The sequence below is a fragment of the Etheostoma spectabile genome, chromosome 17 (assembly GCF_008692095.1).
Source record: "Etheostoma spectabile isolate EspeVRDwgs_2016 chromosome 17, UIUC_Espe_1.0, whole genome shotgun sequence".
Taxonomy (NCBI): Eukaryota; Metazoa; Chordata; class Actinopteri; order Perciformes; family Percidae; genus Etheostoma; species Etheostoma spectabile.
This window is the reverse complement of record NC_045749.1, coordinates 4,259,333-4,277,538: the sequence shown is the minus strand read 5'-3', so window position 1 is coordinate 4,277,538 and position 18,206 is coordinate 4,259,333. Positions and strand designations below refer to the sequence as shown.

The 18,206-nt window shown below is 40.3% G+C and overlaps 1 protein-coding gene across 1 annotated transcript in view; it reads left to right on the top strand.

Annotated features, from left to right (window-relative positions):
• The window catches only part of wdpcp (WD repeat containing planar cell polarity effector), a 69,550-nt gene that overhangs the window by 49,928 nt on the left and 1,416 nt on the right, over window positions 1–18,206 (top strand). The window contains 5 exon segments of the mRNA XM_032541256.1: window positions 6,433–6,532; window positions 11,552–11,586; window positions 11,588–11,667; window positions 14,995–15,086; window positions 16,486–16,517. Coding sequence (XP_032397147.1) covers window positions 6,433–6,532; window positions 11,552–11,586; window positions 11,588–11,667; window positions 14,995–15,086; window positions 16,486–16,517 — 339 coding nt within the window.

Genomic DNA, 18,206 nt, shown 5'->3' with positions numbered 1-18,206 from the left:
TGTGTGTGTGTGTGTGTGTGTCATGTCAGAGAGCAGGTGGGATCTCAGTATGGGCCCCTATCTTTTCTCAACCTCCATGGCCTCAGCTCGGCCTTTTCCTCTCCTCTCATCTTCCCTCTAACTCGCTCTTTCTTCCACTCCACGCTGAAATGCTCTTCTATGTGTTTGACCCCCTTTTTCATGAGGCCCCCTTTGCTCCATGCTTCACCAACACCCTACACATTAATACAGACCCCCATACACACACACACACACACACACACACTCACACTCACACACACCCTTGCTCCCTCAATCACACTGATAGCACTGGTTCCAATTACCTCCCCACTAAGTAGTGCTGCTGGGAAGCCGAATTGAAAAGGTGGAGTCGAGCCTGTGGACCTTGAAAGAGTGCAAAGGAAGGAGGGGTGCAGAGAGGCGAGGAGGGGGGTAGTGGTGTGGATGGAAAGCTATATGACAAACGCAGAAAAAGAGAAAAGAAGCAGGGCCTTGCTCTGTCACTTTGGAGGAGTCGAGATGAGTGAGGAGGAAAAGAAGGAAACAGAGGATGGGTACAGAGATGGAGGTGGAATCACATCAGCATTGGGTTTGAACTGATTACGTGTCAGCTACATCAGGACAAACTGAGCTGTCAACAAAACAGTCTGGTCCAAAACTAATTTGCAGTTACAGTGATTATTTCCATAGAGATAAATATGTATGTGCCTGTTCTGTCTGTATACTAGCTTGTCAAAATCCTTTTATTTGTGTTAATAATGAACTCTTCCCAAAACTTAGAATTTAGTTTGTTCTCTTTTAAATTTCTTATCCGAGATATTAAAGGAAAGAATGATATTTCAGGAACAATTGTGAAATGATTCTTCTTAGGTCTTTCAAATTTTGTGTTAAGTTTTTGACCATGACAGTGAAAAGTGACAAATTTAATTTGAATTATTACTTTTTCACAGATAACATTATGTTTTCAAGAACTTTTTATTTGTGGCACAATTGGAAAATTACCCTATTAAGCAACCGTTTAAGGCAGAGTAAATTAAAGGCTGACTCACAGGGATTTGGAACACTACATTACTTGATTTTGAAGCCTGATTGTGTGAAGTTGGTGTGATTTTGTCCACAACTGGTGCATCACTGTCTAGGCGTTCTTCACACTGTATGACTAAAAATACAAAACCTACAATTAAAGATCCAATTCACTTGTCCATTTCAGTATATGAATACTATGTATCCATATAGTACTATGTATCCCCCTCCCGTGGCTCTAGTACTACACCTGACAGTCAGCAGAAGTTTTTATTTTATTTCCTGTTTTAAATCAAACAACATGTAAATGTTAATATTGAACACGGGACATTTTTCCAAACTTTTCTCACATGCAAAAATATATATTTCTATTTACTCTTATACATTTTATACAAAGAAAGTAATTGTTCTATTTGTATCTGACTCGCCAAACACAACAGATAATTGCAAATACTTCTCATCCTAGATCTGCAGCAAAGTTAATTCTCACTCACAACGAGCACTTTCTTGCCTCAGCGACCAAGAGAGCAGCAACTCATCACCTGAAAAGAGCGACAAAGAGAAAGAAAAATAGGACTTTGACATTTCACCCCTTGCTCTGTCCTTCACTCTAATTAGGTTGTGTCGTTGCTTTAACCTGCTGGTCAGCTGATTGACTTGATGGTGGAGAGGTTATTGAGGGCAACCCCCACCTTCATCCAACTCTTTCTAACTTCGAAACTTGCCCACAGAACTCAATAACGCACCATCGAGTTGATAAAATGCTCACACTCAAACACACACACGCACGCATACTGTAGATAACACCCTCACCTCTTCTTGAAATGCTCAGCATGATACACCCCCCTCTATCACCACCGGACCCCCACCCCTTCAACCCCTATTGTCTCCCAGCTAACAATAGAGGTCCTTCAAGCCTTTTAAAAAAGAAAAGAAGTCTTTTTGTCAAAATGAAACACTTTAGTGTTGGGTTAAATTGAGGGGGAGGAGGAATTGGTGGTAGGGGGGTGTTTTGCGGAGGTGGAGGTTGGGGGATGTATGTAGAGGTAGTAGCAGGGGGTTACTGAGTCGTTTGCATTTTTTTTTCTCATAATTGGCGCAGTTCTGTAGCTCCCTAATTAGCCTTTGATAATGAGTTGATAATGTAACCAATTAGGTCATTCGTCAGCCAAGTCAAGCCGACGACAAGTATTTTTTTCTCCGCCTCCTTCCCCTTTCTCTTCTTCTTCTCCTTGGCTCTTGATGTAACTTGTTAATTAAATCAAATTGTGTGATAGCCGAATCTGATGCCGGCTCTTTTGTTCCCCAGTGAGGGCTTGTACTGTTTCTTAGATACGCTAGCAGTAAGGCAAGCTGCGTCTGTTGGGTTCACCTCCTATCTTCCTCCCCTATCTGGTGCCGGGCTTGGCGGTGCTGGAGGAGTAGAAGGAGGAGGTAGCACACGTCTTGGCAATAAGCTCATTGTTGTCACTTAGATGAGTAATTAGAGTTATTTAATCATTAAGTCCTTAATACCTATCTGATAGAAGTGTTAGTCAACCACAAGGCTCCTGGATAACAGGTGTGTCAGAAAGTGTGTGTGTGTGTGCACGTGTGTGCGCGTGTGTGTGCGTGTGTGCGTGTGTGTTTGCAAGTTGAGCAAATGGGCTCATGTCCAGGGATTATGACGGCTGTTAATTAGTGAATGTGTATTTTTATGTTTGCTTGTGCCTATGTGGACTTGTGTCCAGTCTCCTTGCCAATATTTGATTTGGCTATGTTGTTGGCAAAGAAAAATTCCACCCTAAATTATTTCAGTACATTAAAAAAAATCATATCTACTTTCTAACTGTTATTGGTGTATATGTGTTATTCCTGGGGATGTGACACTTGCCTGATATATTTCCAAGGGTGGCAATGAGGCCTATGTAAGTAATTATCAAGATCTGATGTCCGTCCCTCAAAATCAAAAAGCAAAGGTTTCTCTCTAGAGCTGCCTTTTGTTGCTGATATTTTAATAATGATAACAACATTTGCAAAAAAAGCTGATTGCCCTTTTGTTACCTGAGCAAAATCCCAGAAAAACATTATTTTAGCTTGTTGTCAAGAAAGCCCTCATGTGGAATTGGCTGAAGAAAAACGCTACTTGAGAATATATAAAAAATATGTTAAATGCTGCATGCATGCCTAAAAAATTATGTTACATATGTAATTTAAAAGCCTTGTTTCTTTACCGATGTTGCCCATAACTGGCTTAGCTTGAAAAATAAAAGAAATGAAAAAGAATACTGAAACAAAGATCAGTGGCCAGTAATTATACAGTAGTTTATTAACCAAAATATGTGTTATTTTCCATATTCTGCTGTTGCTGCTAAAACAATATTCCTATAACCCTCGGCACCTCCACCTCTCTACAACAAATGCAACATGTTGTTTACCATTCTCTGTAAAAGGTGCAAAGGCAAAGACACCAAGATCACAAATAATAATCACAATATAGATCCAGGGGTGCCGTAGAGGTATTACAGGTATTAAAGTGGTACAGTATGGAATCATTTTTCTTTTAAATTGACCCAACCTTCCCACAATCCTATCCACATACAGAGGTCAGAAATCAAAAAGGTCAGACTTAGTCTCTGCAGACAGTCCATGCATCAATTGTATGTTATTCTGTGCACAAAAAAAGTGCAAATCTACACTAAATGTTCTTGTTTGTACTTCCCATCGATACTGCTGTTTGACAGTAACCCACAGACTGCAAACATTCAGAAATGATCCCGTCTATTAATGTGTTGTAAGTGCTGCTGTGTGCCAGTTAACCTAATCCCTCATTTATTTGGAGGTAACCTAAATATCAGTTAATATCAGGTCTTAGTTTCCGCCCGTCCCCCCCCCCCCTTTAAAATGGCCCACTAAAACGCCCCTCTTTATCAGGCGCTGCAACCCCTAAAGCTCTTATATAAATAAGATTAGTGTCGTGTTTGAGAGTCTGGGAATAAGAGGTGTAATATCTGATGGTTTTATATGCAGTATTATTGTTATCCCTTCTTAGTCGGGCTGATACTCCTCTCTCTCTCTCTCTCTCTCTCTCTCTCTCTCTCTCTCTCTCTCAGTTCTTAGTTTGTCTTGCTCTCCCTCTCATTTCTCGTTTGTTCATTTGTTAATTCTTTCTCTGGGTCCGTCTTTCAAGATTCAGACAGTATTATGAGGAGCTAAGCTGGAATAAAGCACCCCAGCATCAAATGTTCATATTGTTCAGGTCTGTCTGTCACACAATCTCTCTCTTCCTGCAGCTGTCTCTCTACCATAAAAAAAAAAACCTTGTTGTGAATTTTACCTTCTTCACGTCTTTTATGTCTTGTTCACCATCTCTCTTACTGCTCTCACACCTCACTGTCATTTCACTGTAATGCCTCCTCTTCTCCTCGCCTATTTTAATCTTCTGCTGCTCTGTTTGTTATCAATTAAGAAGCCTCACTCATACCTAATTGAGGGGCCATGTCTTCGTTCACAGCGGCTGAATTAGCCACCTCAGTCCTGGGAGCCGATTTAGGTTCTTTTGAGGCCATTTTGTTGTCGGCCATTTTCACATTTCCTCCTAACTCCTCGCCACAGAGGGCAGGCACCACACTGTAATTACCCAATCTGTTCCCATTCATACTCTTCAATTTCAGCACCTACCTCTCTTATTCTCTTATACTCCCCCTCTTTCCCTGCCTCAATCCCTCTCTGCTCCCCACCTCTTTTGGAAACCAGCAACCCCCTCTTTTTACCCCTCTGGGTGTACAAAAGCTGGGTTACAATATGGGGGTATTAGAGCCGGGTGCAGGCTCAGCTGGGGGCTGGCTTTAGCCAGCTGAGGGTTATCCATGGCGAGCCCTGAGTCACGTCACTGATGTCCTGTGATGTTGCTGAGGCGGAAGACTTTTCTTAACACGCTGTACCCTTTGATGGGCCCTTAGGCCCTGCACTCTGCCTGAGAAAACACTGCAATCCTGAGTAGCCCCTCGTTGGGTGCCAGGATGAGGGTTTAATTCACTCCCTTTTTCATCAATTTCAGAGGTTGAGTGTTGCAAAAATTCTGTAGTGTTTTTTCCTTTTTTCAAATTAAAAATTATACCTCTGTCATATTTTTTCACACCGTATAGTTTTAATTGTTTTCACTTTTACTAATGCATTATCCACATTATGTATATATTTAGTGCCTTCCGAGGCATCCTGTTCTCCATTCAAAGCGACTGGGAGCTGACCAGCACATTTTCAATCTTTACTGCTGGTTATTGACGGGCTCCACTGGACAAACTGTGGCAACATGCTGATTGTTGTTGTTGAAGGTGTGTTTTTCATTTACTTCACAGCCGTTCTGGGTTTTTAAATCAGTGACCTTTCTGACACAAGAGCAAGTTTCATACCATCAAGTTGCATTTCCAGTTTGCTCCTAAGACTGAGAAATGTGTAACTGTTGCTGGTCATTGGTATGGTTTAGAGCATTATTGAGTCACCGTTTGAGCACATTGCCTGATTATTTTTGGTCCTCTGATTTAGCTGTTGTTAAATGTTCATATCATGACACACTGTTTAAACTAAACCACTTTATCATCATAAAGAATAATAAATTTGATTAGAAAATAATTCTCTTTTCTAATCATTTTTAGTATGCATACTTATTTTCAGTATATTTAATTTTGTCACTTTTCAAGTGTGAACTTCATACTCCAAACCTGCGTCCCTCACAGGACAATTCAGATTTTAATTTAATTGAATCTAATTTATTAAAACTACAGTTTCTATAATCAATTTCTGTTTTTCTGGAACCTAAATAGATAAATTGACATCAGCCTTGCTTGTAGCCAAGATCACCTTAAAAACCGGAATAGCTGTCTGATGCAGTGTGATTTTTTTATTTTTTTTTATGAATGGTATTGCAGTGTTGAACTTTAAATTAGCCACTCTCAGACATCATTTAGCAATATTATCTCCCTTTATGACCCTGCCAGACTCAAACAGGATACATGCTGTTTCCAATATTGTTGCAGGCTGATATAGTAATGTGCTCGGCTGGATATGTTTCTCTGTAAAGAGAGAATACCAGCATTTCTGAAAGGTGAATAGTCCCCTGCCTCCTCTCTCACTTTTGAAATGTGACAGATAACATCCTCCCTAGTTCAAAACGGCGAGACGAGGGGGGGGGGGGCGCAAGCAGGCTGATTTCAAAGTTTTTGCAGGAACCGGCATTTCATCCAACCAGTGCTTTTTCTGATGTTGGGCTTCAAACAGCTCATTTTTTTCTGTCATTTCATCTGTTTCTTCCTTCTCCCGCCGAAACACCGCCACCACCCCTCCCCCAAAAAAAAAACCCATTGTCATCGGAGCCTAGATTCATTTTAGATTAACGTTTACGTTTCTTTCTTTCTTGCATTTCCTTCAAAGGACCTCCATTATGTTGCCAGCGATAAGGGCGAGGTGGTGCTAGCGGATGTGGCCAAGAGGAAAGCTAATGAAATTGAGGCCCAGACGATCGCAGGAAATGGTAAGAAAATAATCACAATGTCTAACCAAAAAGATACCAAATGTGACTCGGTACTTCTCCTTACATCTGAAATGGGAGGTGGACTCCTGATAACCTCAGTAACTCAACCACTCCGACACCCTTTTATGAAATCTAACACCAGGTATATTCTAGGCTCTCAGCCTCGTTTAAAGAAAAATTGCAATAGATCATGTTTGACCAAGTAATATTCATGTAAAATGTACACAACCTGTTGCCCTCAAAATCATTTTAATATGAGGATTAAAAGTGAGATACTGAAAAAAGTTTGTATTACATGTAAAATTGAATAGAAAGTATAAGAATCAACTTGTGGTTCCACCTTAAGGTTCTGTATGTTTTTTTTGTTTTTTACCCCCAAATTAAATAAAAAGTGTTGTGATATAAAGTTTTGAAAAACATAAGTATTTAAAATCAGACTAATTAAATAAATTACAACAAAGTTTTTTGGAATAAACAGCCAGAGGAGGAAAACCAGCGAAGGCCCATTTTCTTTGTCATTACTCCAGGCTTTGCTGCTGCCCTTTGACAAACACTCCCGAAAGCACATACCAGAGGGGATCAAGCTGAGTTCCTGATTTTACACACACACACAACCACACAGACACACACGCACACACACACACACACACACACACACACACACACACACACACACACACACTCTCTCTCTCTCTCTTTTCTCACAGAGGCTTCAAGGGCCAACGGGTAGAAGCAGAAAACATTCAAATTTGTGAGGGAACTAGATGAACATGTCTGAGTCCTTCATTGGTGCTTAAAACACACTAGAAGAGATGTGTGTGCATATACGCACAACCAAATGAGGTGAGAGAGGTATTTAACTCCACTGTATAAGGTCAGACCCCTTAGGCTGAGTGTCTGTGTGTTTGTCTGTGAATGAAAATTAGCGTTTTTGTAACTATGAGGCCTGTTCGCATGCAGTTTCTTTTTTGTCTTTTTTTAATGTGATGCATAACACGCACACTCATAAGCCTCTTAATTATGTCCTAGATGATTTACCTCCATCACCTGCAGCATGTCCTATCCTTGGACAACGTTGATGCAGAGAAAGAGGGAGGAAGGGACAGTAGAGGGAAAGAAAACGGGGATGATGGCAGGAAAAGAGGAAAGAAAGGAGGGGAGAAGAAAGGGGGAAGAACAAAAGGTGTGAGGAAGAAAGAAAAATAAATAAATGAAGAAAAGAACAAATGAAATAAAGAATATGAATGAGTAACAAACATTAAGAAAAAAGAAAAAAATAACTGATGCATGAATATTGATCTTATGCAGGTTGTCCATTTTTGTTGTTAGTTTGTAACGTTAACAGTTTTGTCTCTTAACTTCTGACCTCTATTTTCGACTAAAAGAAACAAAAGTCAAAAAGTCTTGAACAGTTTAGGCAGCCTGCTATGACTTGAATGAACATATGTACATTTATGAGGAGGACTCAAAGTTACCGATGGCATTAACTACATCATTAATTAATTAACATTGTTTACATTTGCCACAAACAATTACAAAACCATAATATACTCTTTTTGTGGAAAACGTGTTTGTGTGTAATATGGAACAAACTAAATGAGTCTCCACTGTAACTGTATTAGATGAAGAAATAGTGTTTAACAACTTAACTATATAATTCACTCACACCGCTCTCATACTGTTGTTTTCAGTTTATAGAAAGTTCTAAAACTCTACTGTACACTACGTGCTCTGCACCAAACAGCAGACCGACACATTTAGACTAGCTAGTAACCATTGTGTGTGTGTGTGTGTGTGTGTGTGTGTGTGTGTGTGTGTGTGTGTGTGTGTGAGAGAGAGAGAGAGAGTGTGTGAGAGCCTGCAGAGCACATTAACGGAGCAAGAAATGCCAAGTCATAAATAATGAGTGTCTCGCTTCAAGCAGAGAGCTCCAATGAAAAGGTGTCTCGCTTTACACACACACACACAGCCCCTGGTATGGCCGTCACACACTGACGTGATCAACTCTGCATGACTCCCAAGAACACAGTACTCTATACTTCTTCTTTACTATATTTTAGATATGTGTTACCTTACTACATTATCTGACAGCTGTAGTTACTTTCAGATAAAGGTTTTACATGAAAAACAGAAATGATAAGCTTATGAGGATTTAACTAATGGCTCCCGCTCTTTTGGCTTGTGACCCCTAAAAGGAAAAGCAGTTGTCCCTTGTCACGTTTCAGATGTCTTTGAGTTGTTAGTAGAGACTAAACATTGTGTCGTTGCTCACATGCCTTTCTAACACAAGTTCCCACGTTGCAGCTGTAGGAACCCTTTGCCCAGAGGGACAATGTTTCTGTTTGAACACACACAATAATTGAAATTAGTTTGTCCTGAGTCATAGTTTCACACTACAGCTCAAATTCAAAAAAGCCCTCAGAAGCATATGTGTTTGTGTAAATATGTGTACTGTACAGTTGGGTGTGACATGGGAGACAGGTCGTACACCAAATCCTGCATGAACCGACTATTTGTTATAATCATTAGTTTTAATACAAAGCAGGTGTTACCTACAGTGAGCTCAGAGTCCCAACACATCTGGCTGTTTCCTTGTACAAACAGTGAATGACCTACGTCATATCAACCTTCTCGTTATGAAAGAAAATATACACATTTACTTTACATGCGCACACACATATGTTGCTGCTGTACTACAAGGCCTCAACAGCACCGGATAGTATTTAATATGTAGAGTAATTTATGACAATAATATTGATACTTGATAGAAAAAGAAAATGTTTTTATAAGTTGTTTTCAAAAGTTTCTGCTAGTGGGGTGAGACAATGCTATTATACCTCAATTCAGCTTAATGGGTTTAAGGCACAAGCCTATGGTAAGATTGCTAGTGTCATTTGTTTTTTTGTCTTTGCATTGAAAGGAGCCTCTTAAGGTGATTCACGGATCCGTTCAGGAGAATACCTCCTGGTTCTCCAGGCATTTCCAACTGGGTGGAGACCCCATTGCAGACCCAGCACCAGCACCCTGGAGGGATTATTCATTCCAAATTTTACAAATTTGTTTTGTACAATTTAAACAAATGGGATTAAGGTGCTTGTAGGTGAATTCTGTTACCTTTGGAAAGAGCCAGGCTAACTTTTTCCCCATTTCCAGTTTTCATGCTAAGCTAACTTAGCCATCTGCAGGCTGTAGCTCCATATTTTGCGTACAGCCATGAGACTGGTATCAATCTTCTCATCTAACTGTCAGCAAGACTACAAATAAGCGTATCTTCCAGAAAAACCTAACTTTTTCATTGTCAGTGGGTTTTAGCATTCATCCTTAGCACTTTGAGCTTTGCTGGTTTTCATCTGAACCAGTTATTCTGACACAAAAAACGACAAACAGTGCATTTCTTTTTTTTTTTTTTTTGCCTGGATTGCTTACTTCAAGCAAATCATAGAAATGAGTTGATTTGCATTGGAAAGAGGAAACATTGTAAAGATGAGCGTATCTTATGCTATCGTTTGGATGATTATTTACTTGTTTTCTAAAAAAACAAATCAATTCCAGATGTAGTAGTTCTTTAAGGTGGATGTCTTGGACTCCAATTGGGCAAACACATCATATTTCTATGCACCTCTTCTCATATTTATGAGCATTCATTTTAAACCCTGGTGAACAGAGATTCTGCCTTCGCTTGTACACACATACACATACTCACAATAGAGGACGCACATTGAAGCTTAGAAATGGTCCCTTTTTATAACAGCGTTGGAAATCGCTTATAGCTGTCTGGCTGACAAGTGTTTTGATTTGGATAGATATGGCATTGTGAGAGGCAGAGTAGCGAACAAGTGCGAGGGAAGGCATCTTTCTCTTCCTCTCTATTTCTTTGGAGTAGCGTTTTTGCCAGGAGGAGAAGCCAAGTTGTTTGCCTGATCGTTCTGTCTCCCCCTCACAAAGGCTGAAGTGACTGCAGGGCCTTTCAATGGGCAAAGAGACAAGAGCTTTATCTGAAGATCCACTTCTCCACCTCCTCTCTTTCTCTCTCCTCTCTCCCTCTCTCCCTCTCTCCCTCTCTCCCTCTCTCCCTCTCTCTGTCTTTCTTGGTCGTTATGATAAAAGCCTGTTAGCTCCGGTGTGTGTTGAAGGAAAGCAGCGTTTGTTTCTGTTCCCCTCTCAGCTCTGTTGGTTGCTCTGATCATACAACCCCCATTTACTGTTTGACTTTGCTTTTCAATTCAGAAACTTTACCGGCATGACATGTTTATCAAAACATGATTATCAAGGTGTGACATCCAAATTAGCAAAAGCCTACACTCATGTATGTACAACTGTTTACACAAACCATAGTATATTTTCAGCACTGGAAAAATACAGAAATCTGACAAAATTACAGCAAATACATTTAATATGGCATTGTTTTGATCTCAGAGATTTCCGTCAGGCTTTTGTCCGGTACACTAAGTGCATGCAATATACAGACAGATGACTGCGGATTGATTGTGAATATAAAAACTTGTTGGCGGAAGTATTCTCTTTCTAATTGGACAATCTTACATTATCAGGGGCAGCCGGTTAGTTTTAGAAGTCACATATGGACACAAGAAAATGTCCAAGTAGGGGCGGCCTCTAGCTCACCCAGTAAGAGTGTGCGCCCCATGTGGGCTGGGTCCTTTGCAGCGGTCCAGGTTTGAGTCTGACCCGCGGCCCTTTTGCTGTGTGTTGTCCCCTCTCTTTCTCTCCCCCTTTCCTGTCTGTTGACTGTCGCTGTTGTATAGAGAAAAAAAAAAAAACCAAAGAAATCTTAAATAAAAAAAGGTCCAGTCAAGTAAACGAAAATGGTCTATTAAGAAAAAGACAAACTGGGTCGTTCTTCTATTATAATTTTAGGTAAACGAAAACCTTTGCTCTCACTTATCCTTATCTCTCTGTGTGCGTGTGTGCGTGTGTGCGTGTGTGTGCATGTTGTGTGTGTGTGTGTGTGTGTGTGTGTATGTGTGTGTGTGTGTGTGTGAGTGTGTGTGTGTGTCCTAGAAGATACTCCAAGTGGCAGATATGGTGTGTTGTGTGTGTTCCAGCCTCGGGGGCCAACTGACAGAGAGGAACCAGAGTGCTACAGGACCTTCATACCCAGACACTCTCACAATACAGTGAGTTACGTGGTTTTGGTGGTGTGTGTGTGTGTGTGTGTGTTCAAGCTTGCTACAATCAGTGTGTCTATTTTCGGGTTTTTGTCATTACTGATACACATTTTTCTATTTCTTTAAACCTGCATTAAAGATTTCTTTTGGCCAGTAACATAGACATATCATAATTTTTAAAGTTGATACTGTGAATTTGTTTGCACGTTTCTTATTTATACATCCAGCAGTTCAAAGCAACATCATCATTCATTTGCAGTTGTGTCTCGAGCCACCTGATGAATGTAACTGCAATGTTCTCTGCTGCGGCTAAAAAAATGACACTATGAGAGTGGTGAGAGTGAGTCAAAACAGTAGTCTATATTCTTTTGCGTTCCACTTGTGGGAATGCTTCGGTGCTGCTGGAAACTCCACCGGATGCATGTATTTTCTGTTTCCTTCTGCTTTCTTGAGTTTATGAGGACTATTTTTGACTGTGCCTCAGATCTCTGCATGTTAAAAGCGCTTTGGAGGTGGGTCCGGCAAATCGAGACTATAAAAACAGTAACGTTGCAGGCCGGACAGCTAAACAATAAGCTGAAACCCCTTCAACTTTGTCACATTGTTATTTGGTACATTGTCATAAATTATTGATTTATATCCACTTTAAATCTAAATAAAATATTAAGTTCAACATAAACCTATAAATTAAGCCCCAGATCGATTTTGTTTTACTTTGACTTGTCATCTCCTCTCCCACAGTGATTCACTATTGTCTGTATATGAATTGTATGAGAGTGTATTGAGAGTGGCTGTGGCCAAGTGACCCAGCTGCAGCCTAAAAGCCTTCAGACCCTGTGACATTTCAAATGTCAAAGCCACATCAGTTCCGGGTCTTATGCTTCCAGCCATCCCAACGCTGAACCCGGAGCTGCATTTAAAACTCCACCAGGGTCCATTTTCACCATGGTTCAATCTCCTAAGTGCCGACAAAACTCACTGTTTCAGAGTGATTGTTTAATACACTCGTCTACATGGATGACATGTTGAAACAGCGTGACTAAAGACACACTGAAAGCATCCCTCTCTTTGTGCTGGCCTGACTCACACAAATACATACACACACACACACACACACATACACAAACAGATACAAACGAATATAGCCATGCACGTCTTTATTATTGTGTGATGGGGTGGTGGGAGGGAAGTGATGGAGGGGCATTCCTTGTCATACCCCAACTAACATATTGGACTATTTATATGGGATTTGTGTGCATTAGATAAAAAGGCGCTCTTGTTCTTTTCATTCTCATAGGCTTTTCATGGCTGTTTGACTGTAACACTGATGACTCTCTGTGTCCCCCCACCTCCAACCCCTCCACTCTGCGTTTCTCTAAGCCCCCTCCATCCATCCCAAATCCCTTCCTATCAGCCAATTTAAACAAGCTGGGTCCACAGAGAGAGAGAGAGAGACACAGAGACAGAGAGAGAGAGACAGACAGAGAGAGATGCTCTGTCCTAAGCTCTTTTTTAAAAACAGTAAAAGGAGCGAGAGGAGAAGAAAAGAGTGGTAAAGAGGGTTAGGGCAATTTGGCAGCCAAAAGCCCAGTAGTACTACCCCAGGTCTTCCCCTGCACTGCTGACAGAGGCTAAGAAAACAGATCCCCAAACCTCCTAAAAGATAATAACCACAGAGAGAAAAAGACAAGAGCCTCAGCCTTTTTTTATTCCAAAATTTCCCCCCTCCTTTTGAACAATTTTTGTATTGAACCCCCTCCGTTTTTTTAATCTGGTCTCCGATGAAGTTTCATTGTTTCTCATGTGAAGCCAGTGACAGATTAGCTGAGATGGAGTAGGGGAGGCATTGTAGCGCAGGCGTTTTCCCGTTTGGCTCGCTGAGAAAAGAGCAGAGAAAGAGAGGAAGGCGAGCACAATAGCAGTTTGGGGCGCTCCTTGCCGATTCCTGTATTCCCTCAAATCCGACTCTGTGCTCAGGGAAGTGAGAGAGTGAACGAGACGGGAATCTGGGAAGAATCCCAACGTTCCTTTGATGGCTGCTGGCCTCTCTCCCTCATCACGTACTCCTCTGTCAGTGGAGGAAGGAGAATGGATGTTTTTTTATTATTGCTTAGCTGAGGCCAAAGTTATGTGATGCTAGTCAAGAGCCTTTTAAATTAGTTTTTAATTTTTATTTATTTATTTGATAGGAATTTGAAGGAAATGATTGAGCAGGAAAAGGTTCAGTATGTCACTAAACCCGATACTAAAGCCCTAAACAGAAACACTGACGTTACACTAAATGGTTTGCCAATATATCAAAGTCATGAGCTTGAATCAATAAAAATTAGATACACTGTATATCTGTCAGTGATGTCCACTGCCATATGGTGAAGCAAATAATCTGTCTCACACAACCTAGAACCTAGAAAACTATTAGTTTTATAGTGTCGTTTTTTATTTTAAGTTGTCTGTTGAATGTCTGCATTGTTTGCAGATCCTAGGAAAACTAGGAGTTGTCTATTGTTCAAAGACACAAGATTCCGACAATGAAGGCTTTAAGAGAGTTGAGAATTACTGTCATCGAAGTGGCAGAGAATGTTTAAGCATTTAACTGTATGTTTTATGACTCAGAACGATGACACATGTATTATGACTGCTGATAGAGATCAACTTGCCCTCCAAATTTCACCTGACACATGTGGCTCAGGTGTTGACCCAGTTAAGTCCTTTGTGTCTGAAAGATGGTCTGAAATTGAAATTGTAATGGAGGCAGTTTTATGTTTGTTGGGAGGAGCTAAAGAGAGAAGAATCAAATCATGCAGCCCAGTATTTTTCATCAGTGCAGGAATCTGACAGACCAGAAACAAAGTCAGTGATCCTGGTGCAGAGAGACAACAGTTAGTATCTTTTGATCATTAGAGGACAACAGTGGACCGTATAAATCATACATGTAAATCAATCATAGAAGAGTTAAACATATCAAATGTACTGCTCAAAGCAGCCCCAGTAAACCACAAAGTAATGCATTTTGAGGTTAGACTGACAGGCTTACCTCTCACCTTTTTAAATGGAAAGTTTTTTTGTTATTCATGGTTCTTTCTGCCACACCATACAGTGTATAGTGCAGTTAAATTCAACAAATTGACTGCCACTCTGTCTCAGGTTTGTCAAAACTTATTCTGAAAAACGCAGGAAATGAAGAAGAAGCTTGGCAAGATAGATTGGATGAAAGTTGGTAGATTACATTTAAAAACAAAGTATATATTATATTCTGTGTTTCATGAATGCATTTTAACCATTACACTTTTAACAAAAGAACAACAGATGTTACTCACCTTTATTTTTGTTCCTCAGTGCTGATGGAAGAAGCAATCAGAGGAGACCACAGGCAGCCAGCATTCCTGTGACTGTAAGCCCAGATGTGTTGAGGACATTGAGACAAACAGGTCCGTCTGTCTGTCTGTCTCTCTATCTGTCTGTCTGTCTGTCTGTCTGTCTGTCTGTCTGTCTGTCTGTCTGAACACACCCGAATCTTGGCCAAACTGTCTGTGGTGGAGTTGCATTGGAAGAATAATGTGTGAAATATAAAAAGAAAATGTCTGGTTCTTCTGCATCGATTTTGTTCCTTCATTCACCATGAGCTCAACAATGTTATAGAAGTGCAATGCTAAATTGAAGATGTTCTCTTTAAAAAACATTTAAGTAAGTCACTTTGACATGAAAAATGTATTTTCCATCTTGTTACACAATCATAGTCAAACTTTATTTTCCATATTTTCTGAATATATCTGAAATCTCGACTGGATAATAGTGTATCTTTGGTGTTGGTTACCTCATAGTGTACCAGTAGACAAACCTAAACACATCAATCAATATACCTGTGCTTAAAAGTCTTCCTAAGATGATGTCTTTGTGACACAAATTTATGTCAAAACGCTGCATCCATACCAACTCACACTCGCCCAAACTGGGAATACTTTGAATTACAGAAACATGTACGCACTGTTTCCTTTTGACTTTAAACAAAACCAGCCTTGAATGTTGCTCTTAATTCTCCCTACAACAAGCCTGTTCACCCCCTTATCAGTAACAGCTGACTAAGAGAATCAGGCCATTATAATAAAGCTGATCTAATATTTTCAGCACGTCGGTTTCAGGGCCACGTTTTACAGCCCTGCAACAATTCTCCGGTGACATTCAGCCTCTTTTTATTCTCTAAAGGTAGCCTGAGTGCTCTCCCCTCCTCAGTCTGTCTGATGTGACTAACAGGTCATTTCGGAAAAATACCCATTAAGAACACATCACTACTACTTCTTCTTCTTCTTCTTCTTCTTCTTCTTCTTCTTCTTCTTCTTCTTCTTCTTCTTCTTCACTTTCACTTCCTCCTCTCCTCCATCCTGCTCTCTCCATTTTAATAATTCCATTTTTCAGGTGATTAGCAATTGTCTCGCTATCAAATCGCTCTGTCGTTTGATAATCCGGACCGTAGGCTATTATAGGGAATTTGCATCAGCTTTTTAAAATATCTGTATAAGGCACGCCGGGGTTTTAATGTCAATCATAACCTTATTAACGCAGAGCTCAGAGCAAGAGAGATCGCCATGAGTGACAACAGTTTACATTCGTTAAAACCCAGAAAAGGCGACATGTCCAACCTACTGAGTGAGCATATAAGCTGTTTAGGCATTCAGCTGTGTGTCTGTCTGTGTTTATGTGCTATAGGGCTGCCATGTGTGATTATGCATGTCTAATGTTTTGGTTGTAGGACTTGTTGAAAGTGTCATGGCTGGTTAACAGAAACGATTGACATCCTCCAACATTGTGTCGTTTCGTTCTGTTGTGCAGGAGGCAGTGAAGGTGACAGAGACAGCAGGAATGTAAGTCGACTGACGGAAAATTGATTTTCATTTCTGTTGACAGAATTCAAAAGGCTGTGAAAAGTTATTTAGGACCATATTATAAATCCCTAGCCTATAGTGTACGTAGTAATGTTATGTTATGTAATAGCAGTGTACTACACTACAGTGGTTCCCAACCTGGGGAAACGAGAAAATAATGTTCTGCCACACAAAATGTAACACTTTATTTTAAACATCCCCTCCCTCCATTTAGCCTTTATACGTATGATATACACATGTATAAATGGTTTATAACCCACAATAAGTATAGTCTATTTGCATAGCACCTCTTATAGATAAAAAAAATCACAAAGTGCTTTACAATAAAATGTCATGCAATACAATAATGTAGTTATACGCATATATAACAATATGTGTCTAATAAAACTGTTCACACACAGTGGCCACTTTATTAGGTGCTCTGCTGTACTGGACTACATCCTATTTTTATTTAGTTGTCTAGTTACATACATGAAAGAGGCAGAATATTAGAAAAATCCCTCAACATAATGTAGTCAACCCTATGATCTTCATGGCACTTCTGTGTTAATGGACACTTTTATCTAACTATATAACAACTACATTATAATGTGTCGTAAACCATGTATTAAAAGTGTATATGCTGCTTATAAATGCTAAATATATATGCAGCACAGGCCAAACGTTTGGACACACCTTCTCAGTCAATGCATTTCATTTATTTTCATGACTATTTACATTGTAGATAATCACTGAAGGCATCAAAACTATGAATGAACACATGGAATTAAGTACTTAACAAAAAAGTGTGAAATACCTGAAAACATGTCTAATATTCTAGTTTCTTCAAATTAGCCACCCTTTGCTATTATTACTGCTTTGCGCACACTGATGAGCTTCAAGAGGTAGTCAACTGAAATGGTTTCCCAAGAGCCTTGAAGGAGTTCCCAGAGATGCTTAGCACTTGTTGGCCCTTTTTCCTTCACTCTGCGGTCTAGGTCTCCCCAAACCATCTCGATTGGGTCCAGGTCCGGTGACTGTGGAGGCGCAGCACTCCATCACTCTCATTCTTGGTCAAATAGCCCTTACACAGCGTGTACGTGTGTTTGGGGTCATTGTCCTGTTGTAAAATAAATGATGGTCCAACTAAATGCAAACCGGATGGGATGGCATGTCGCTGCAGGATGCTGTGGTAGCCATACTGGTTCAGTATGCCTTCAATTTGGAACAAATCCCCAACAGTGTTACCAGCAAAGCACCCCCACACCATCATACCATCTCCTCCATGCTTCACGATGGGAACCAGGCATGTAGAACCCATCCGGTCACCTTTTCTCCGTCGCTCAAAGACACGGCGGTTGGACCCAAAGATCTCAAACTTCTCAACTGCTGTTAATTTGTGATTTTTGAGGCTGGTGACTCAGATGAACTTTTCCTCAGCAGCAGAGCTGACTCTTGGTCTTCATGTGAGCCAGTTTTGTTGCAGCGCTTGATGGTTGCGACTGCACTTGGGGACACATTCAAAGTTTTTGCAATTTTCTGGACTGACTGTCATTTCTTAAAGTAATGATGGACACTTGTTTCTCTTTACTTAGCTGATTGGGTCTTTCCATAATATGAATTCTAACAATTGTCCAATAGGGCTGTCGGCTGTGTATCGACCTGACTTCTGCACAACACAACTGATGG